Source organism: Delphinapterus leucas, chromosome 5 (genome assembly GCF_059928025.1).
Source record: "Delphinapterus leucas isolate spDelLeu-1000000601 "Yukka" chromosome 5, BTC_Dleu_Yukka2, whole genome shotgun sequence".
NCBI classification, from domain to species: Eukaryota; Metazoa; Chordata; class Mammalia; order Artiodactyla; family Monodontidae; genus Delphinapterus; species Delphinapterus leucas.
The window spans coordinates 56,393,751-56,418,299 of NC_143133.1; the positions used below are offsets into that span (position 1 = coordinate 56,393,751).

Consider the following 24,549-nt stretch of genomic DNA (forward strand, 5'->3'; position numbering starts at 1 on the left):
GTTTCAGAGGGAATGCCATCATGCCTTTAATGTTGCTGTTATCCGTGGATTGGCAGTTCACCACGTCTTCTCTAATTGAAAGACTTAAATGTTTTCTTTTAAAAATTAACTTAGAAATCCAAATTGTCTTACTAATATTATTATGAAAAGCTACAATCTGTGATATACCATATTGTCAGAATATCTTACCATTGTATATAATGTAGAATTTTCTCAATGCTTGATTTGCTGATTCTGAATGTAACTTTTCTTGATATCATAAGTGAAGTATGTTGGGAATACTAATGTCAGTGTTGAGTCATGTATTGACTGCTGAAGCATTAACAAATGGAATATAAAAGTATAAAAGTTCTGGATTATATTGGATGCACATACACATATATCTAAATATACATATTTAGATATATAATAAATATTTTGAAATATATATTTTCTCTATATGTCTGTTTCAAATATTCATATATATGTCCATATATATTATTCATATATATTCATATATGTACATATATATTTCAGAATGTATTTTTCTATTCTGAGTCACCAGAGAGAAACAATTACTCAAAAATAATTACTGAATACCACTTTAGCCCAGACACTGTGCTTGAGTCTGGGAATATAAATGTGGGAAAGATGCCATCTGTGCTTTTAAGGAACTAGTTACCAAGAGGGTCAGATGTGTTACAAGTGCTATAGGGCAAAAGAGATAAAGAGGGAAAGTGAAGTCATTTGGGAATAATACAAGAAGCTTTTGCGTTGAACCTTACAATAAATTAAGTTTATTTACACTAAGGAGGGAAGAAAGGCATTTCAACTGGAGAAGAAATCATGAGCAAAATAATGAAAGCATCAAAATTAATCATTTATTTGGTAAAAGACACATCATCCAGTTTGGTTAGAGTATAGGGAACATGGGAAGAGTGACTAGATATGAACTGGAAAGATTAAGTAGATTCAGCTCAAGAGGAGCCTTGAATTTTATGATTAGGAGTTTGGGTTTATCCTGTGAACATGTGGAAGTTACTGCAAGTTTTCAAGCAGGGATATAATGCAATACTTGGTTTAGAATGATGGCTTTGTGGGAAAAATGGAGGGCAGTTTATAGTAAAAGTACTAGAGAAAGGGATACTTATTAGGGAGCTCGGATAGTCTGATAAAGCCTGATCATGTGATTCTGATGCCACGACTTTGGAGACAGATCAAGAGGTATATGGACAGATGGATGTAAAATGTTTGGCAGATGACTGGAGGTTAGGGAAGAGAGGAGAGGAATGGAAAATAATTTTGTTTTAGATTTTAGTTTTGAGCATTTTAGTAAGAAAGTGGAATTTGAAATGTAGGAGATTAAGCTTGGGAAAAGAAAGAATTAAACAGCTCATCTACATTTAGTGATAGCTGACTCCAGTCAAGTATATGAGCTCCCTAGGGAGTTCACAGAGAGTGTAAAAACAGAAGATGACAAAGGACCAATCTTGTTGAGATGTGGGGAAGACACCATAAAAGAAGTATATGTTGAATCTGAAGAAAACTGCGATGAAAAGCTGGAAAAAATGGAAAGTGTTTCTGCTCATAGACGTCCTAATAATAACAATATCAAAAACAATAATAATAGCAAAAATTGACTTAACTTTTACTAGTGACTAAACTTTTTTTTTTTAGTCACTAAACTTTGCACTAAAAATATTACACAGATGAGCTCATTTAACCCTAATAATAAAATTTATTTTCAAGCAATAGAAACCAAGTTTACAATTTAGAATTTTAGACTGAAGATGGCTTTTGGAACCAACAGATGGGGCTCACAAAGTGCTAGTGGAGGATAAACATGCTCAGGAAAGAGAAAGGTCCATTCCAGCTCCAGAGGGTAGAAGTCAATTCAGAGGTTAGCAGGGGTTGGTAAACTGTTCCTTTCAAGCTCACTATTCAGACTCCAGAGAGGGAATGCTGAAATATCCTTTTGGGGTAACCTGTCAACCTTTTGGTTGACAAGAAGGGCAACACACTTTGAATAACAGTTTTACCAGACTAAATTCAGTGGGTGAAAGTAATTTCCTCAAAGGAACCTGAGGTATCCTTAAAAGTGACCCATACATCCGCAATTTACATAGGAGGGCACTAAATCTTACAGACTTTAAATGGCTTTCCCAAATTGAAACAGTTAGTAAGTAAATGTATTCATATTAAAGCCAAACTCCCAGCATTCAGATCAAGAAAACTGAAGAGTGAGAAAAGCGTCCTTTGTGTAGCATTTCGAATAGTTTCATCAGCATGGTAGCCAGCTAAGATTACACCAGATTTTATGGAGCCAGTTTAAGTAAGCAGAGCCATTGAATGCAAGGTCCTTTGCCAAGAATCTTTGTAGGAAGGAAAAGAAAACAGCAACTTGACGGTGGAAGAGGGGAACAAAGATCTTTTTTTACAAAATAGGAAAATTCAGGTAGGTTGGTAGGTTGAAAGAAGGCTAGAGGTTGAACGGAAAAGAGAAAGCACATTGATGAAACAAGATCTTGGCAGAGGCAGGAACAGTGGAATCAAAAGCTCAGATGAACAAGAGAATAAGGATTCTTCTTCTTAGATGCAAAGTGAAGTCCCAGTGAGTAAAGATACCAATAAATTTGGAGACATAGAGGAGGGAAGTGGAGGGGGTTCATGCTTAATAGTCCCAATGTTCTCAGTAGTAGGAGGTGAAACCATGTGTTGAGGTTGAGGGGAGTGAGGGTGAGAGTGGGGGATCTGAGGAGGGTGTGGTGGGAACAGCTGCTGTGTGGAATGGGAAGACCAGCCAAGTAGGAATGAGTAATAGGGCTGCTAAGCAGCTCTGAGAGTTCAGCTGACATCGGAAATCATAAATTTGTAGCAGAGTCAATCAGCATGGTTATTCAATTTTCTCAGTAACTCTTGGCAGCCCAGGAGGAGGAGGAGAGCAAACAGATGGTAGGATTGATTTGGTAATGGGATTGGCAAGGCCGCTGTGAGAGAAGGTCAAAGAATGGGAGAATCAATTGCACTCATGAAAGTGTGTTATCAGGGGGATCACAGTTAGGAAGAGATGACAGTCAAGCCAGGAAAGAGCATCAGCCTTTGATGCCTAAGAGGAATTTTTGTGGGCCTGAGTGGGATGGGAATGAGAAAAGAGAATTTCACAATTCTGGATAGTACAATAGAACACTTTTTGTTTAGAAACAATTTATTTTGTATCTATGGGTATGGATTGCCAAAGCTGAGTGGGAGTGTCGGCCACTGAATATAGGGGCAAAAGAATTTTGAAGCTAAATAGATGAATGAGTCATCCAAGTCATCTAGGATAGTGACAAGTGATAGAAGAAAAAAACCCCAAAAATGAAAAAACAAACAAGCCAGCTGCCAAATTATTCTAGTGAATTGATGAAGTACTTGTCGCTGACAAGATTTAGAAGACAGATGGTTTGATTGATTGTTTGGGTTTTGTAGACATAGGGCTTATTGAACTAAGATAATAGAACAGTGTCTCAGAATTAAGAGGGGAAGTGCAAGAGAATGTCCCTCTTCCTCTTTACCCTGAGATAGGAAGATGATTACTGTGTTTTACAGTGTTCTAGAGCATAATGAAATCTAAATTCAATGGTCAGTTCTGTCTCCTTGTCTAAAATCTTGGCATTTGAGTGGTTGTTCACTCCCTCTCCCTGGAGCACTTCTTATCACCATCTTCACTTGGTTTTCCTCTCCATTGCTGACTACATCTTCTTAGTCTCCTATGCTGCTTCTACTAAATATCTGAGTCATGTGGTGCCCCAGGATTTTGTTTTTATGTATCACCATCCCAGGCTTCTCACCTGGGCTCCATACTCAATACCACTACCTATTCAGCTTTTCCACTGGTAAAGGCAGTAGTACCCAGTGGCCATGCAGCATGTCCTGGCACCAGATTCTCCATGACTCTATTAACTGGCTGACTAGGGCAAATCTCTCTGTGATTTAGTTTTCTTTTTTTTTTTCTTTTTTTTTTAGTTTTAATATTTTTTTAACATCTTTATTGGGGTATAATTGCTTTACAATGATGTGTTAGTTTCTGTGTAATTTAGTTTTCTTAATCTCTAAAATGAGAATGATAATAACTAATTCATGGGGTTCTTGGGAGGATTAGGTAAAAGATATAAAAAATTAAATATACAAGTGTATAGAGGTATACTTGGCACAGAATAAGTGCTCAGTAATTGCTAGTTATTATTATCACAAACATAACAGAGTAAAAGTAGAACCATTGAGTTTTTTCCTCATATACCTCAGTTTGCCATCGTCATAAATCTTCCTCATGTGAGTGAATAGTACTGATATCCACTCACTTTTTTTTTAGAGGAAAACCCCTGAGATCATCTTTTGCTCTTTTCCCTTATATGCCACTCCAATCCCTCAGTAATTTCTATTACCTTCACATCAAAAATTTATACCAAATCTGACCATTTTTCATGACCTTCTCGTCTAAATCATAATCCAAGCCACCAACATCTGCTGTGTCTCTGATTCTACTACGCTCCCTGCAATACCCCTAGAGTGTTATTTCTAAAGTGCAAATGCAAACATGTCTTTTCCCTGTTTAAAATCTGCCAGTGTCTTTCCATTACAACGAGAATAAAATCTGATCTTCCAAAATGGTCTACAAGCATGACCTGATTAGGTACCAGCCTGCCTCTGGGACCTCAACTCCTTTCACTCTCAGAATGACTCACTAAACCAAAGCCACCATGAACCTTTGTTCTGTCACTCAAACATGCCAAAAGATTTCCTCCTGCAGAGACTTTGAACTTGTTATGCTTTCTGTTTGGAACACTCTTTCTCCCCTCCAGTCTTCATATGCCTGCCTCCTCTTCATCATTTAAATCTCACTTCAGATATCAGGTCCTCACAGAGGCTTCCTTGACCCTCTTCATCATGATGCTCTATTGTATAGGTTTGGTAGCACTCATTTGGATCTGCAATTTCCACCCAAACCTTAGTTCACCCAAAATGATCACACCTAAATCTGGGGAAATAAAAAAATCTATCATAGAGTTTCATTTGATTTACTTGATTATTTACATTTTGGTCATCAGAGTTCTTAAATTTTATTTTTGTGTATACTTGTTCATATAAGTAAAGTGATTATTAGATGATACACTGGTGTCTGCTGGTGTATTAGGCATTTGGAATGTTGTAAGCATCCCTAGCATTCCTCTTCACATTTGTAAAAGCTGACGTGAATAAAATAGTACTTGTTTTGGATCTGGAGTTCTCTAGGAAAACTACTATTTTTGGAAAATGAGCTATTATTCTTTTGATTTTTATAGAAGATTTTATATATATATATATATATATATATATATATAAAATAGAAGGAACTGCTAAAATGACTTGAATGTTGTATTTAAGTCTATAAGTACTTCACTTGAATCATGAATTATTTTATTAATAAGGTTAACATATCAGAAGATAATAATTGTTATATCAATAGTTCTCCAAAGTGTAATCAATGAAATACAAACAAAACCAAGGTATTGTCTTCCTTACATTCACTTTCCTTTTGAGTAAAGGAATGCAAAACATACTTATTATTTCTGATGCAAGGATACATATTTACTTGAGAATCCATGTGTTGTGATTATAAATATCACTTGGGATCAAGATATTGACTACGGAGGCATGTCCATGGATTACTGTTTTAAGGTAGATATATGAGGATATCAGGCATGCATGACCTGCAATCATGGGCTTTCCACTACAAAAATAGAATAGATTCTTATTCATCAAACATAATGTCATGTTTGCAGCCCCAACTAACTCCTTATAATCACTTAAGATTTGGATATAAAATTAGGCTTTCTACATGTAGTCTGAAACCACAAATATTACATTTCTGGATTCTGGTTGCATTTCTAAAGATAGGGTGGAGCAAGTATTCTTACTTGGCAGCTAAATATTATTACGCTCGTAGGCCTAACCCAGCACATATTGTAACAGTCATCATCTGTTTGTGAAAAAGAAAATTTGGTGATTACTGGCACAGTTTCAAAATTCCAATTGATGGACGATGAGAGAGGCTTTCTGACCTTAAATATTTTGTAAATCCCAAAGTGAGATGTTTAATTAGAGCATACATTTTTGGAGACTCTCAAGAAAGAGAAGTCTCAACCCAGGTTCATTTTTTCCTGAAGGAACCAAAACAATGACAGTGGCCACAAACTGCAGTCACAGTGGGCTCTCTTGGGGGTACCTACAGTGACATGGGTGGCTTCTTTTCTTAGCTGGTGTAGGAGGGAGAGGTGGGCATGTAGGCACATCTGTGTTGGTGTTTGCAGAAGATGAATGAGATCCAGACATGTACAAAGGCTGTGGGATGGTTGGAAGAGATGCCAGTACTGACTAAATGAACAAACGTGTTGAAAAGTGGTTAAATGCTATTATCAGTCATTAATTTTAGAGAGAGAATACAGTTGATAAATTCCAAATATGACAGAAAAGTTACTAAAAATTACATTTCCTAGTATAAAATACTTGGTAGTTTTTCATATGGATTCATTAAGGTGTTTGAATAATAATAATTGTTTTTGGCTTCTTTACTGGCAAGTAAAGCCAGAAAACTTTTTCAGGGCATCTTGTTAAAAATTTCCTCTCTATCTTTCTCTCTTTCTTGTTCCTCCTTCAGGATAACTTAGGCACAATTCCTAAAAGAACACCACTTGGACGATTTCCATCTGGCAACCTTCCCCTCTTATTTTCACTGAGAAAAGTGTGAAGTCTAGTTTTTAATGCTATTTCTGAGTAAATTCAGCTTTCAACTCAGCACCCATCCTCCTCCCTTGTTTTTTTTATAAGCAGTTACCTCTTTTTGTGGGAAAAATAAACATAACTCTGGGCTCTAACTGGTTAGAATCAGATAAAAACAAATTGTAGAAATATGGACTCACCAATTTCTAGTCATCTTTTGTAGGCTTTAGAGTAAAAATGTGTCATGTGAAAAGTTCCATCTGTGCAGGAGAATTGAGTATTTTACACACAGATAATTAGAAAATTGTCAAGACATATGTTGCTTTTTACAAATGATTTTGTATTTATTGTTTTACAGATGAAATAAAAAATTATCATGGTGCTGAATTATGAAAAACCTCTCGACTTAGAGGTCTTCATCAATGACTAATTGCTACTATTTGTAACCCACTTTAAAAGCAAATAAAGCACCCATCTGGTAATTCTGTTAAAGGTTTCCATATTAAAATGGCTATTGGTCCTCAAAAAGAAAATATGGGACTTCCCTGGTGGCGCAGTGGTTGAGAGTCTGCCTGCCGATGCAGGGGACACAGGTTCGTGCCCCGGTCCGGGAAGATCCCACATGCCGCGGAGCGGCTGGGCCCGTGAGCCATGGCCGCTGAGCCTGCACGTCCAGAGCCTGTGCTCCGCAACGGGAGAGGCCACAACAGTAAGAGGCCCGCGTACCGCAAAAAAAAAAAAAAAAAAAAATCAAATTGGATGTTGCTACATATACCCAACAAAATGGAAGATTAAGCGATTATCTAAATAAATCAAGGCAATAAAGAAGCATCCATAATTAATCATTTAGATAGCAGTATCGACTCCTCTCCATCCCCAGCTCTCTGTGTTATCCACTGTAGACTTTATAGGGCTTGAATAACCTGGTCTCCCTGCTCAAAAGAGGGAAAGGGAAACACTAGTCCTGGTCTTGTTTTGAAACCCTTTGACCTTGAACAGAACGTTGCATGTCTGTGAGACTCCATTTCTGTGGTGGTTAAATGTGAGAAATGCCTCTGCTAGTCTTTGTGTTGTTATGAAGACTTAATGAAATGAAGAATGTGCAAATATTTTGTAAAAGTAAGTCCCCCACAGGAGGCAGGGATAGCTATTACCATCCAGGCTTCTGAAGTAGGGCAATCTTTGTCACCCACTTGAAGACTGAAATATTTTATCTCTGAGGAAAATCAATATGTAGAATTGCTGTAGCCCTGCTTCATTTTGAGCTTTAACCACTTAGAAGTTCGTGAATATTCACTAACCTTGCATCTCCTGATGCATGAGGGTTCTATCTGGACCTAGAGGGAGACACCAATTTTCCTGCTTATTATCTGCCTTTGATGACCCCTATGTCCCTCTCTGCAGAGGCAGAATGGGTTGGTCTGGTTTACATTATACATATAACATAGACTGTGCCCCTGGCCCCAAAGCTCTAACACCTTTTCAGATTTTGTGATGCCATCTCATTCCTGTTTGCATTTGTTCATGCCTGGAATGCAAACTCTGTTTTTCTTCTGGTTACATTTTCTGTGTTCTTCAACATACAGCTCAACTCTGTGTGGTATGATTATAGGTGACTTAAATCTTTTTGTTCTCTATACTTTACATTTTTAGTTCTCTTTCATGGCTTTTATAATTTACAGTGCCATTTGAAGATTTAATTAACAAAAACCTGAAGTGCTTCTCTTGTAACCCGAATCAGGGTTAGGTGCCCCACTCACCTTTCACTAGCACAAAAGTTCACCTCTCCTAATAATTATCTGAGTGGATAATGTTTATAATGGACTGTTTATTTGTCTATCTCACTAGACTGAGATCTTCTGTAAATATAGTTATATTGGCTGCAATATCTATAATAGGCATTTATTACATGTCAGATGAATGAATGAATGGATAAACAAATAGTTTATGTATTTAGTTCATTTTACTTTAGTAAATAGATGTGGGACAATATTCAACAGTTAATAATTAGATTTGCAGTTCATATAATATGCTACAAGTTCTTAGTTCATTTTGTGCTTTTATACTCATTGGAAATCAATGTTGAAAAATATCAATAGCAAATAAATAAACTATAATAAATAAATGAGGGAAGCTCTTGTAAATTACCATTTTTAAGGCAACTTCTCATTCTCTCATTTGTTTTTTTGTATTGTAGAATGTATTTTCATCTTGAGATCTATGGCTAAACCTTAGTAGTCAAATAGAGGCACTATGCCAATATAAGAACACAGCTGATTAAATCCAAAAGTGACTCTTTGTAATGGATTACCATTACAAATAATTTCTAGCTATCTGTGTACTTTGTATCAGAACTGAGTTTCGGACAACTGGATACATTTGAATGACAATCAGAAGCTTCAAACATTGCTCTCGTGTGTATTCTCTGTTGGAAGAACATTTCCTTGCAAGTGGCAGTCAGTGGCATCTGATGTGAGTTGGCAAAGATGAGCACAATTTCATTCAATTCAATAGATATTTACTTTATGCCAAATAATTTATGAGTCTCTAGATTTATAAAAGTGCATAACACCTTGGCCCTTTCTTTGAGGAACTCACAGTAAGTTTTAGGGAGGTAAAATGTAATCAATTACTGATAAAGAAAGGGTGAAATGTAAATTAGCAACATTAAACAAAATTTCTTAGGGGCTGCTCTTTGCTTGGCACTGTGTTGGGTGTTAATAAATGCTATGGGAACAAAGTTCTGTAGAATCTTTTAACTCTGGCATTGGAGAAGAACACTGGAATAGAACTGACTGTTCATTGGGCACAGTAGTTACAATGCTTTGGACCCACAATACTTTTTAGTGTGGGGCCCATGACAGTGTTTCAGTTTCTTTTAAAATCAGAGGAAAAACAAGGACCTTTTCAGTCAAATAAAATGTTTTAATATGTAATATTACTACATCCATCTTTATAACAACACAATCCTTATATATAATTTGTAAGATTTTTTTTAATGATCAAAGTGTCTGTAAAGGCAGAAGAGCCTAGGGTTCATGGAAGTCATAATGTGGCCCTGACTGAGGGCAGGTGGTATCCAGAGAGGGTCAGGGAGAGATTCAGAGCACTGGAGTTGGGCTTTGAAATACGAGTACCATTTTACTAGGTAGAGGACAGGAAGGCCTTGTAGGGAGAAAGAATAGTCAAGGGCAAGGCCCAGACTTGTGAAAGTATAGGGTGGGATGATTCAGGGGTGCACAAGACATGGTCCCCAAATTAAAGTTCAGTGGACAGAGACAAATGTATGCAAAGTACAACCACATAATAGAAGATATGTGCCTATTCCAAGACTGGAGAATAAGGTACCTGTTCCTAAATCTTTAAGATTCCTGAGAAGCAAAGATTTACAACCAGACAGCTTAAATAAATAAAACTGATTAAATAAGTCTACCATTGAAACATTCTCAGTGTTCTGAGATGTGTAGTATATTTGGGTGTAAGGTAGGTGGTACTATGGTTTTGAGACTATCATTAAGTCCTAAGATCTCTTGATATATCAATAACTGTGAATTTGTCACCATTTGTTTTATTATTCTCCATATACATTTTGAAAATATTACCTAACGTTATAACATGTCAAAATTACATTGAAGTGTACATTTTCTCCCTCAGAAATTCAGTCAGGATTAATTGAGTACTCTAATCAAAATATGAATTCTTAAGTACATTTCATACAAATGTTTACTAATAAATCAATAAACTTTCTTTCTAGGACAAATTCAAAATCCAAATTTGAGAAGTGAGTCATATTATAAATCATATTGATAAATTCTGTTAAACTACTTTTAAAATTTTATACGGTAAAGTAAAACTTTATTCTAGTATATACTATTGTTTTCATTCCACTCCACCTTCAATCAGTTTCTTAAAGTATATGTTCTTTCCCTATTTTCTAAACACTCTTCTCAGTACTTTTTTTCTTTCCCTTCCTCATATAATGAAGGGAAAGCATTATTTATCTAATTTATGTTGAGAGAATAACATTAAGGCTACCTACATTTTTCTTGTTAGTATAATAGCTGTAGTGAAGAGTAGGTGAGCTGATGAATTTAATTTTTCAACTAACTAAACATGCACATATTAAATTCTCTAACTGTCATAAATATAATCAGCCTTTAATTAGAAAATGAAGGAAATGTAATTCTAAGCATTATGAAGATATATTGAGCTTCTGGTGGTTAACACATCTAGGGAGATGAGGTAACTCAATCAGAATGCCATACTCTCGCTCTATTCTGAACAGAACTTTTGCAAATCTATTATACTGAGCATATAGGAGGGTCACTGGAAATAAAAGGGTGTGTCTTTTTAAGGTCGGTAATAGCATCATCTTCAAAACTAAAGGACACCAGCCCCTCCTATAAATAAGTAGTTGGACTGTTGGATATCACAAACTATGCTTTCAAATATAGAGGAGAATCTAACCTGTAAAAGACATTTTTTCATTTGTTGCATATTTATTTGCAGCTCTGAAAATATTAAAGGGGAGGCAGACAAAGACATTGGTAAACATTGAACTATTCATTTTGGAACGTGATTCATGGGGTGATTTTGCAAGTATTCCACCAGTGTCTGGATACCCCCCAAAAAATATCATTTATTCACGCAAGAAACCATTGACTTAGCGAAACATCATGCTAAAGACAGGGAATGTAGGGCTGTATAAGGCACAATCGTTGCCTTCAAGATATTTATAGTCTAGTGGAGGCAACAGAAACACAATGGAAACACTGTACAACATGACTAATACTGCATCCTGCAGTGTAGAGGAAGGGCAAATAACTCAGGCTTAGGGAACTTGAAGGTTGCTTCAAGAAAGTAATTTCATAAAAACCATGTGATCATGTCAATAGATGCAGAAAAAACTTTGGACAAAATTTAACACCCATTTATGATAAAAACCCTCCAGAAAGTAGGCACAGGGGAACTTAACATAATAAATGCCGTATATGACAAAGGCACAGCCAACATCATTCTCAATGGTGAAAAACTGAAACTATTTCCACTAAGATCAGGAACAAGACAAGGTTGCCCACTCTCACCACTATTATTCAACATAGTTTTGGAAGTTCTAGCCACAGCAATCAGAGAAGAAAAAGAAATAAAAGGAATCCAAATTGGAAAAGAAGAAGTAAAACTGTCATTGTTTGCAGATGACATGATACTATACATAGAGAATCCTAAAGACGCTACCGGAAAACTACTAGAGCTAATCAATGAATTTGGTAAAGTAGCAGGATGCAAAATTAATGCATTAATTAAATATTAATTAAATGTCTTGCATTCCTATAAACTAATGATGAAAAATCTGAAAGAGAAATTAAGGAAACGCTCCCATTTACCACTGCAACAAAAAGAATAAAATACCTAGGAATAAACCTACCCAAGGACACAAAAGACCTGTATGCAAAAAACTATAAGTCACTGATGAAAGAAATTAAAGATGATACAAACAGGTGGAGAGATATGCCATGTTCTTGGATTGGAAGAATCAACATTGTGAAAATGACTATACTACCCAAAGCAATCTACAGATTCAATACAATCCTTATCAATCTACTACTGGCATTTTTCACAGAACTAGAACAAAAAATTTCACAATTTGTATGGAAACACACAAGACCCCGAATAGCCAAAGCAATCTTGAGAAAGAAAAACGGAGCCGGAGGAATCAGGGTCCCGGACCTCAGACTATACTACAAAGCTATAGTAATCAAGACAGTGTAGTACTGGTACAAAAACAGAAATATAAATCAATGGAACAGGATAGAGCCCAGAGATAAACCCACACACATATGGTCACCTTATTTTTTAATTATTATTATTTTTTTGCAGTACACGGGCCTCTCACTGTTGTGGCCTCTCCCGTTGCGGAGCACAGGCTCCGGACATGCAGGCTTAGCGGCCATGGCTCACGGGCCCAGCCGCTCCGCGGCATGTGGGATCTTCCCGAACCAGGGCATGAACCCGTGTCCCCTGCATCGGCAGGCAGACTCTCAACCACTGTGCCACCAGGGAAGCCCTGGTCACTTTATTTTTGATAAAGGAGAATATACAATGGAGAAAAGACAGCCCCTTCAATAAGTGGTGCTGGGAAAACTGGACAGCTACATGTAAAAGACTGAAATTAGAACACTCCCTAAGAGCATACACAAAAATGAACTCAAAATGGATTAAAGACCTAAATGTAAGGCCAGACACTATAAAACTCTTAGAGGAAAACATAGGCAGAACACTCTATGACATAAATCACAGGAAGATCCTTTTTGACCCACCTCCTAGAGAAATGGAAATAAAAATAAACAAATGGGACCTAATGAAATTTAAAAGCTTTTGCACAGCAAAGGAAACCATAAACAAGATGAAAAGACAACCCTCAGAATGGGAGAAAATATTGGCAAATGAAGCAACTGACAAAGGATTAACCTCCAAAATTTACAAGCAGCTCATGCAGCTCAATATCAACAAAACAAACAACCCAATCCAAAACTGGGCAGCCGACCTAAACAGACATTCCTCCAAAGAAGATGTACAGATTGCCAACAAACACATGAAAGAATGCTCAACATTATTAATCATTAGAGAAATGCAAATCAAATCTACAATGAGATATCATCTCACACTGGTCAGAATGGCCATCATCAAAAAATCTAGAAACAATAAATGCTGGAGAGGGTGTGGAGAAAAGGGAACCCCCTTGAACTATTGGTGGGAATGTAAATTGATACAGCCACTATGGAGAACAGTATGGAGGTTCCTTAAAAAACTAAAAATAGAACTACCATATGACCCAGCAAACCCACTACTGGGCATATACCCTGAGAAAAAACATAATTTAAAAAGAGTCATGTAGCACAATGTTCATTGCAGCTGTATTTACAATAGCCAGGACATGGAAGCAACCTAAGTGTCCACCAACAGATGAATGGATAAAGAAGATGTGGCACATGTATACAATGGAATATTACGCAGCCATAAAAAGAAATGAAATTGAGTTATTTGTAGTGAGGTGGATGGACTTGGAGTCTGTTATACAGAGTGAAGTAAGTCAGAAAGAAAAAAACAAATACCGTATGCTAACACATATATATGGAATCTAAAAAGAAAAAAAGCTTATGAAGAACCTAGGGGCAGGACAGGAATAAAGACACAGACGTAGGGAATGGACTTGAGGACACGGGGAGGGGGAAGGGTAAGCTGGGACGAAGTGAGAGAGTGGCATGGACTTATATATACTACCAAATGTAAAATAGATAGCTAGTGGGAAGGAGCCGCATAGCACAGGGACATCAGCTCAGTGCTTTGTGACCACCTAAAGGGGTGGGATAAGGAGGGTGGGAGGGAGATGCAAGAGCGAGAGAATATGGTGATATATGTATAGCTGATTCACTTTTTTATAAAGCAGAAACTTACACACCATTTTAAAGCAATTATACTCCAATAAAGGTGTTAAAAAAAAGTAATTTCACCTTGCTCAGCCTTGTGTTTTTTTTGGTTTTTTTAAGAATTGCATAAGTAATTCAAAGTGATATACCTAGATTTATCTATGTCTGCAGTTATCACAAAATTTTGACATCTTCTTTGTATTATTTTTTAATTTTGCATAAACAAATGTACTTTCATGTCCCAGTTTCTTATTACCTGTTTTTACTTATAGGTATCATGTACTTATATATTTAGATAATGTTTATCTATATGCAAATATGTATATGTTTGGAATATCCATATATATGTGAAAAAACAAATACCCTTGTAAACACACTTTGGAAATGTTTTCATCATGCCTTTCCAAATACTTCTGTAGCTTTAATGTCATACCAGATTCACAGTAAAAATTTCATTCATCATATGAAAATCTATTGTTGGCTCATTTAAATGTGATTTTCTTTGGTTTACTCTTCAGTGAATTATCTTAAAATTATGTGAAATGCAGCATCAACTCTATTTTATTTTCTCTTTCCTCTCTAAACATCATTGTTGGTGATATTTTTCATTTTGTCCTGGCCTATGAAAGGAATTTCCTTTACCTACCTAATTTTCTGTTTATATGAGGAAGCCACTTGTATTAGCAATCCCTGTTGACTTTTGTTCATTCATTGCACTGCTGCTTAAGACCTGGTAGAAAAACATATGGAAACAAATCACACAGGTTCTTTCCCCTTGTGAAAAATGGCTAAGGCCTGAAATATTGGTATAGACTTTATATAATTTATTAAATAAATATATCCTTTAGCTTTTGGAATAAGTAACTAACTCTCCACATTTAATTCCTAATGTAAGTATATAGGAGTGGATTAGAGTCCATTTTCTCCCATAATTTTTATTAAAGCAAATGTGTTGATTAAGACTCATGAATTGAGCAACTGCTTTTCTACATTATGTTTGATGTGATGGGAATGTAAAAAGTACTATAGGACACTATCCCTGTACTGGTGTGTTTAGAGAGTAAAGCTTTGAGACAGATCAACAAGCAAAAGTTAAATAGCATTATATTAATAAAAAAGAGGATAAAGCTAAGCTAAATTTTAAGTTATATTATGAAGACTATAAATGTATATGTTCATTTTTATTTGTGAGTATGGATTACATATATGTATGCATATGTATGTAAAATATAGTGAAAACAATAAAAAGGAAATATACCCAGTATCTCACTGCAGATAGAACTTTGAGGAAAGATATTTGAAACAATGCAGGTGGATTCATTCAATAAATTACTGAATGGATCTGTAAATTGTATAGGGATACTCCTCCAGTGAGACTCCTTATCGATTATTAATTATTAATTTGCAATCTTTTGTAGATGAATCAGTGGGTTTGTTCATCCTATTAAAGTATCATTTTGTCTTTCTTTATGGTAAACTCAGAAAAATACATCCAGTTAAATTTGACCAAATTGGCTTCAAATATATTTTAACATATATTGTACACACTTAAAGAAATTCAAATGATGTCAGGTTGTCTCTTGAGTTTTTGTATAAAGCTGCTAGTGGCATATTTTGATTTAAGATGTATTTTCAGTTCTAAAATCCCTGAAGTACTTCTCTGCTGCAGTGATTGACTTTGTAGAGAAACATTTAAGGAGGAATTTAAATTTAAAAGCTGCAATTTGAAACACATTTTCTTGTGTCAAGTTTTGACACAAGAGGGACTTTCCTCTTTAATTATGTTGCTTCTTTTAAATTAAATCTACATCGTAATTCTTTACAAAATAAGATACATTTTTGGAATGAGATTTATTTTACTTCTCATAGATTTTAGAAGTGGAAAGTGCATACTTTTACCATAGGAATTCAGAATGATTTTTGAAACATTTTTCTATCTCTTCATTTAGGCACTGGGAGACAAAACCTGTTTTCCAAAAAGTGATTGTATATTGTACAAAAATATATATCTGCATGTCAAGATAAGTTTTATTAAAACTTAGATTTCAATCAAGATTACACTGTAAACAGTAGAGAAAAAAAAGATACTGATGGGTAGGGCATTTATTAGAAAGAACTAGGGAAAAGGGACATTTCAGGAATATTTTTATTAAAGGCTTTTTGCTTCCCTTCAAATATAGAAGAACCTCATCAGTAGGCTTTATCATGAGTTAGCACTGCATTCTATTCCTGCATTACTTCACCAGAAATTCAGTAAACAAACCAATAGAGTACAGATCAGTCATATCGAGGCAATTTATTGGCAGTACTGACCATTCTTAGGTATTTGATTATTTGCTATGCAATCTCTATTTTGAGGAATTTAGACAGAAGAAAATGGCATCTAGAATTAGACACCTGGATCCAAATCAATGCCTAATATTTACTTGGCTATGGACCTTGCATAGGTCATCTAACATCTTGAAGCCTCAGTTTTCTCATCTCCCTCTACAGGATGTTGTAAGAACTGGATGAAATATGGTTTCTGAGGCTTCTACTCATAGTGCTTAAAATTTTTGCATTCTTTCTCTAGGTTTCAGTGTACTGACTTGTTATATTATTTTAATATTTTAAAATTTAGTTTTTAGGCCAAGTTTAATTATTAGTGTGTCCTAACATAAAAGGGGCTGCATTATAAATTAAGCATTTGGATTTCAATTTTTCCTTTTGTCTGCATGTATCTATTTTATAAATTTCAACAAGTAAGTAGATGTAGAACATATTTGTAGGGATAATATAAAGCAAATGAAATGCTAGGGATTTGTGTAATTTGTTGAAGAACATGCATTTTTTCATCCTCGTTGGCTTTTCCCTTCTGATATTTGTATTCACACCCTGGAAAAATTGACTGGTCAGCAATTGCATTTTTTTCAGGATGTTGTGGATTTTCGTTACAGGGCTTTTATTGTTTTGTTTTGTTTTGTTTTGCTTTTATACAGGGACATGCATGCTACTCTATTGTTTTGTTTAATTTTCTGCTATCTCTTCCGCATAGCAAAGAGTATCTAAAAGACTCTTAGTCTCCCTTCTTCTAACCCTGGCCCCTACAGCAGCCTATTTTTAAAACTGTAATCAGAGTAAGAACTAGGGAAAAAAATAAATATAAAAATATAAATTTTAAAAATATAAATTATCTTGTAAAATATAATTCAAATTACTTCTCTGTTCAGAAGTCTCCAGCGGCTTCCCATCTCACTGCAAGTTAAAGCCAAAATCTTCAAGACCCTGCATGATCTGATTTCCTTACATCTCTAAAGACATCTCTGACCACATTCCTCTCACTCTGACCACACTTGCCTTTTCTGTTCAAAGCCAGGTCCACTTCCTTCTCAGAATCTTCAAATTTGCTCTGCCTTCTGGGGTGTTTCTTCCAGTCCCCATATAGCTTCTGGTCATGTTAGCAGTGAGGACTTCCTGACCACTCTATTTCAAATAGCATCTTCCTCTTAGATCCCAAACACTCCCACTTTTCTTCCCTTTTCCTCAATCCCTCTTAAGATTGTATGTATGTAAGTAAGTAACTATGTATGTACGTACTGTATGTGTATAATATTTACCTATTTATTTGGCCTATTTTTCTCTCACCCATTAGAACATAGGTTGCATGAGTTTGGGAATTTGTGTGTGTGTTTTCTTCCACTGCTATATCCTCTGTACATACTACAGTGCCTAACCAATAGGAGGTACTCATTAATATCTGTTGTGTTGAATAGGGAAATTATTTCATGTTTCTGAGTCTCCATATCTCCACTTTCCATATCAACTCAAAGGAAGGCTTTGGGATCCACAAAGTAAGCCTTTGTTCCTTTCCCATAGTATGGGCTAGCTGTTGTTAACTCCTTTTTTTTTTTTTCCCATAAGAAGAAACACTTTTCATTTTAGCCTGAGGATGAAAACGCATGGTAGATTTCCAAAGCATCATCTTATGTGGTTATTAAATTATCTTAGACATTCAATGATTTTTTTTTTACCAAAAAACTTGCCACCATTTTATTGACATCATGAAATCTTTTTTTTCTGTCTACATGATTTTGACTACTCTAAGTACCTCATATAAGTAGAATCAAACAATATTTGTTCTTTTGTGACTAGTTTACTTCACTTAGCATGAAAGAATGCTAAGTGAAATAATGCTTAGCATGAAATGTCCTCAAGTTTCATCCATGTTGTAGCATACATCAGAATTTCCTTCCTTTTAAAGGGTGAGTCACATGCCACTGTATGTATACACCACATTTTACTTATCCATTCATCTGTTAATGGACACTTGGGTTGCTTCCATGTTTTAGCTATTGTGAATAATTCTGCTATGAACATGAGTGTATAAATATCTGTTTGAGTCCCTGCTTTGACTTTTTTTTTAAATTTTCTTTTATTTATTTTTTTATACAACAGGTTCTTATTAGTCATCCATTTTATACGCATCAGTGTATACATGTCAATCCCAATCTCCCAATTCATCACACCACCACCACCACCCCCTGCCGCTTTCCCCCCTTGTTGTCCATATGTTTGTTCTCTACATCTGTGTCTCAGTTTCTGCCCTGCAAACCTGTTCATCTGTACCATTTTTCTAGGTTCCACATATATGCGTTTAATATGCGATTTTTGTTTTTCTCTTTCTGACTTACTTCACTCTGTATGACAGTCTCTAGATCCATCCATGTCTCTACAAATGACCCAATTTCATTCCTTTTTATGGCTAATATTTCACTGTATATATGTACCACATCTTCTTTATCCATTCATCTGTCGATGGGCATTTAGGTTGATTCCATGACCTAGCTATTGTAAATAGTGCTGCAATGAACATTGGGATGCATGTGTCTTTTTGAATTATGGTTTTCTCTGAGTATATGCCCAGTAGTGGGATTGCTGGGTCATATGGTAATTCTATTTTTAGTTTCTTAAGGAACCTCCATATTGTTCTCCACAGTGGCTGTATCAATTTACATTGCCACCAACAGTGCAAGGGGGTTCTCTTTTCTCCACACCCTCTCCAGCATTTGTTGTTTGTAGATTTTCTGATGCTGCCCATTCTAACTGGTGTGAGGTGATACCTCATTGTAGCTTTGATTTGCATTTCTCTAATAATTAGTGATGTTGAGCAGCTTTTCATGTGTTTCTTGGTCATCTGTATGTCTTCTTTGGAGAAATGTCTATTTAAGTCTTCGGCCCATTTTTGGATTTTTTTTTTTGTTTGTTTAATATTGAGCTGCATGAACTGTTTATATATTTTGGAGATTAATCCTTTGTCTGTTGATTCATTTGCAAATATTTTCTCCCATTTTTGAGGGTTGTCTTTTCATCTTGTTTATGGTTTCCTTTGCTGTGCAAAAGCTTTTAAGTTTCATTAGGTCCCATTTGTTTATTTTTATTTTTATTTGCATTATTCTAGGAGGTGGATCACAAAAGATCTTGCTGTGATTTATGTCAAAGAGTGTTCTTCCTATGTTTTCTGCTAAGGGTTTTATAGTGTCCAGTCTTACATTTAGGTCTGTAATCCATTTTGAGTTTATTTTTGTGTATGGTGTTAGGGAGTGTTCTAATTTCATTCTTTCACATGTAGCTGTCCAGTTTTCCCAGCACCACTTATTGAAAAGACTGTCTTTTCTCCATTGTATATCCTTGCCTCCTTTGTCATAGATTAGTTGACCATAGGTGCGTGGGTTTATCGCTAGGGTTTCTATCTTGTTGCATTGATCTATGTTTCTATTTTTGTGCCAGTACCATATTGTCTTGATTACTGTAGCTTTGTAGTATAGTCTGAAGTAAGGGAGTCCGATTCCTCCAGCTACGTTTTTTTTCCTCAAGACTGCTTTGGCTATTTGGGGTTTTTTGTGTCTCCATACAGATTTTAAGATTTTTTTGTTCTAGTTCCATAAAAATGCCACTGGTAGTTTGATAGGGATTGCATTTAATCTGTAGATTGCTTTGGGTAGTATAGTCATTTTCATAATATTGATTCTTCCAATCCAAGAACATGGTATATGTCTCCATCTATTTGTATCATCTTTAATTTCTTTCATCAGTGTCTTATAGTTTTCTGCATACAGGTCTTTTGTCTCCCTAGTTAGGTTTATTCATAGGTATTTTATTCTTTTTGTTGCAATGGTAAATGGGAGTGTATCCTTAATTTCTTTTTCAGATTTGTCATCATTAGTGTATAGGAATGCAAGAGATTTCTGTGCATTAATTTTGTATCCTGAAACTTTACCAAATTTATTGATTATCTCTAGTAGTTTTCTGGTAGCATCTTTAGGATTCTCTATATAGAGTATCATGTTGTCTGCAAATAGTGACAGTTTTACTTCTTCTTTTCCAATTTGTATTCCTTTTATTTCTTTTTCTTCTCTGGTTGCCATGGCTAGGACTTCCAAAAGTATGTTGAATAATACTGGTGAGAGTGGACATCCTTGTCTTGTTCCTGATCTTAGAGGAAATGCTTTCAGTTTTTCACCATTGAGAATGATGTTTGCTGTGGACTTGTCATATATGGCCTTTATTATGTTGAGGTAAGTTCCCTCTGTGCCCACCTTCTGGAGAGTTTTTATCATAAATGGGTGTTAAATTTTGTCAAAAGCTTTATTTGCATCTATTGAGATGATCATATGGTTTTTATTCTTCAATTTGTTAATATGGTGTATCACATTGTTTGATTTGCGTATATTGAAGAATTCGTGCATCCCTGGGATAAATCCCACTTGATCATGTTGTATGATCCTTTTAATGTGTTGTTGGATTCTGTTTGCCAGCATTTTGTTGAGGATTTTTGCATCTATATTCATCAGTAATATTGGTCTGTAATTTTCTTTAATTGTAGTATCTTTGCCTGGTTTGGTATCAGGGTGAGGGTGGCCTCATAGAATGAGTTTTGGAGTGTTCCTTCCTCTGCAATTTTTTGGAAGGGTTTGAGAAGGATGGGTGTTAGCTCTTCTCTAAATGTTTGATAGAATTCACCTGTGAAGCCATCTGGTCCTGGACTTTTGTTTGTTGGAAGATCTTTAATCACACTTTCAATTTGGGTTTTGTTTGTTCTTCTTTCTCTAGTTCCTTTAGGTGTAAGGTTAGTTTGTTTATTTGAGATTTTTCTTGTTTCTTGAGGTAGCCTTGTAAAGCTATAAACTTCCCTCTTAGAACTGCTTTTGCCGCATCCCATAGGTTTTGGATCATCGTGTTTTCATTGTCATTTGTCTCTAGGTATTTTTTGATTTCCTCTTTGATTTCTTCAGTGACCGCTTGGTTATTTAGTGACGTATTGTTTAGCCTCCATGTGTTTGTGTTATTTTACATTTTTTTCCCTCTAATTGGCTTCTAGTCTTCTAGCATTGTGGTCAGAAAAGCTGCTTAATATGATTTCAATTTTCTTAAATTTACTGAGGCTTGATTTGTGACCCAAGACATGATCTATCCTAGAGAATGCTCTGTGCACAGTTGAGAAGAAAGTGTAATCTGCTGTTTTGGGGTGGAATGTCCTATAAATATCAATTAAATCTATCTGGTGTATTGTGTCATTTAAAGCTTGTGTTGCCTTACTAATTTTCTGTTTGGATGATCTGTCCATTGGTGTAAGTGAGGTGTTAAAGTCCCCCACTATTATTGTGTAACTGTTGATTTCCTCTTTTATAGCTGTTAGCAGTTGCCTTATGTATTGAGGTGCTCTTATGTTGGGTGCATATATATTTATAATTGTTATATCTTCCTCTTGGAGGGAAGACTTGATCATTATGTATGTCCTTCCTTGTCTCTTGTAACATGCTTTATTTTAAAGTCTATTTTGTCTGATAGGAGTATTGCTACTCCAGTTTTCTTTTGATTTCCATTTGCATGGAATATCTTTTTCCATCCCCTCCCTTTCAGTCTGTATGTGTCCCTAGGTCTGAAGTGGGTCTCTAGACAGCATATATATGGGTCTTGTTTTTGTATCCATTCAGCAATCCTGTGTCTTTTGGTTGGAGCATTTAATCCATTCACGTTTAAGGTAATTATCAATATGTATGTGCCTATTACCATTTTCTTAATTGTTTCGGGTTTGTTTTTGTAGGTCCTTTTCTTGTGTTTCCCACCTAGAGAAGTTCCTTTAGCATTTGTTGTAGAGCTGGTTTGGTGGTGCTGTATTTTCTTAGCTTTTGCTTGTCTGTAAAGCTTTTGATTTCTCCATCGAATCTGAATGAGATCCTTGCTGGGTAGAGTAATCTTGGTTGTATCCTTTTCCCTTTCATCACTTTAAGTATATCATGCCACTCCCTTCTGGCTTGTAGAGTTTCTGCTGAGAAATCAGCTGTTAACCTTATGGGAATTCCCTTGTATGTTATTTGTCATTTTTCCCTTACTGCCTTCAATAGTTTCTCTTTGTCTTTAATTTTTGCCAATTTGATTACTATGTGTCTCAGTGTGTTTCTCCTTTGGTTTATCCTGTATGGGACTTTTTGCGCTTCCTGGACTTGGGTGGCTATTTCCTTTCCCATGTTAGGGAAGTTTTCGACTATAATCTCTTCAAATATTTTCTCGGGTCCTTTCTCTCTCTCTTCTCCTTCTGGAACCCCTATAATGTGAATGTTGTTGCGTTTAATGTTGTCCCAGAGGTCTCTTAGACTGTCTTCATTTCTTTTCATTCTTTTTTTCTTTTTTCTGTTCTACAGCAGTGAATTCCACCATTCTGTCTTCCAGGTCACTTATCCATTCTTTTGCCTCAGTTATTCTGCTATTGATTCCTCCTAGTGTAGTTTTCATTTCAGTTTTTCTATTGTTCATCTCTGTTTGTTTGTTCTTTAATTCTTCTAGGTCTTTGTTAAACATTTCTTGCATCTTCTCGATCTTTGTCTCCATTCTTTTTCCAAGGTCTTGAATCATTTTCACTATCAGTACTCTGAATTCTTTTTCTGGAAGGTTGCCTATCTCCACTTCATTTAGTTGTTTTTCTGGGGTTTTATCTTGTTCCTTCATCTGGTACATAGCCCTCTGCCTTTTCATCTTGCCTATCTTTCTGTGAACATGGTTTTTGTTCCACAGGCTGCAGGATTGTAGTTCTTCTTGCTTCTGCTGTCTCTGAAATCTTATATGTAATCTTTTTTTTTTTAACATCTTTATTGGAGTATAATTGCTTTACAATGGTGTGTTAGTTTCTGCTTTATAACAAAGTGAATCAGCTATACATATACATATTAGTTGTTGTTAACGCCCAAACAGATGATTTCTTACTGCAATGAAGGAGCAGCCCTTTCCCTTTGATGATACCCCAACAACTCTAATTATCATAATAAATTCCATATATACATATATGTAACCAGATAACCATAGTAACCCTCAGACTTGCTCCACAGAACTGGAAAATCAGGACTTCTTTATTGATAAAGACTTAAGGAAGCATCTGTCGAATGCCCCTGTTTCAGACATACCCACTCTTCCTGGAGAGTTTGAATTAGAATCTAGAACACCAGGTTCCCAGGGCAATGTTCTTTTCAAAATATGCAGCTTAATGGTCCCAGGAAACCAACCCTAAAGGAATAACATGACTAACAAATAAGCATGACAAGACCTGGAAACCAAAGGATTACTGGCAGGAAAGATTGCAAAATAGAACCCAACAGTGAGATTTGTAATCTTTTCTCTTTCCCCTATACCTGCGGTTCTAAAACATAATCTTATTGATTTCACTGTAATTATTCCTATTCCTAACCATTTCTGGTTTCTGTCTCCTGACTGGGAAGGGAACAGTAAATCATTCCTGTTGTCACAGGATGAGGCAGAGGTGGCTGAGCTGTTGTCCACAAAACATAGAACACTGATGAATTTTTTTTTTAAGGTGATGTGTTCCTTCTTCTCTATTGAGGGTATAGGAACCATTTCTGATAATGAATGAGCTCTTTTAGAAATTTCCCATCCATGTACCAAGACCTTCAATGTAAGCTGTGTCTTTTAGGGAAGAAAATCAGTATCAACAGGATAAAAAGTTTTGTTGGGAACTTACACCTGGCTATCTGTGCTCCTCTCTTGAAATTAGAGATTTCACTGGTTGGGCAGAGCAGTGCAGCTTTTTCTAGCTCATCTAGGTGTGCCCTGATTTAAATGTATTATATGAAGACTGTGTTTAACTCTATATATTTAAAAGTATATATATATATATATATATATATATATATATATATATACTTTTCATTCTCTTGAGATCTGATCATGTTTGGGTGGATTCTGTGATTAATTAAGTGCAGATGGCTTTGTGCTTGTGCAAGAATTTTACATTGTTAGGGGGAAATTGAATAGATAAAGCAAAAATAAACTCTGTTGCCATTTTGCTAAGGACAAGTTAAATGATTCATCTTCAGATTATCTATCCCTGCTGTTAATTTGATGAGTGTGTAATGTT

The 24,549-nt window shown here is 35.7% G+C and overlaps 1 protein-coding gene across 6 annotated transcripts in view; it reads left to right on the forward strand.

Moving 5' to 3' along the window:
* The window catches only part of PCDH7 (protocadherin 7), a 419,973-nt gene that overhangs the window by 71,293 nt on the left and 324,131 nt on the right, over positions 1 to 24,549 (forward strand). Inside the window, exon 2 of one of the 6 annotated variants that reach the window (XM_089911743.1) lies at positions 1 to 24,549. This exon is cut by the window's right edge and continues 7,185 nt beyond it. The exons of the other annotated variants lie outside the window; for them this stretch is intronic. Coding sequence (XP_089767869.1) covers positions 1 to 30 — 30 coding nt within the window. The 3' untranslated portion in view covers positions 31 to 24,549. 6 annotated transcript variants of the gene reach the window in all.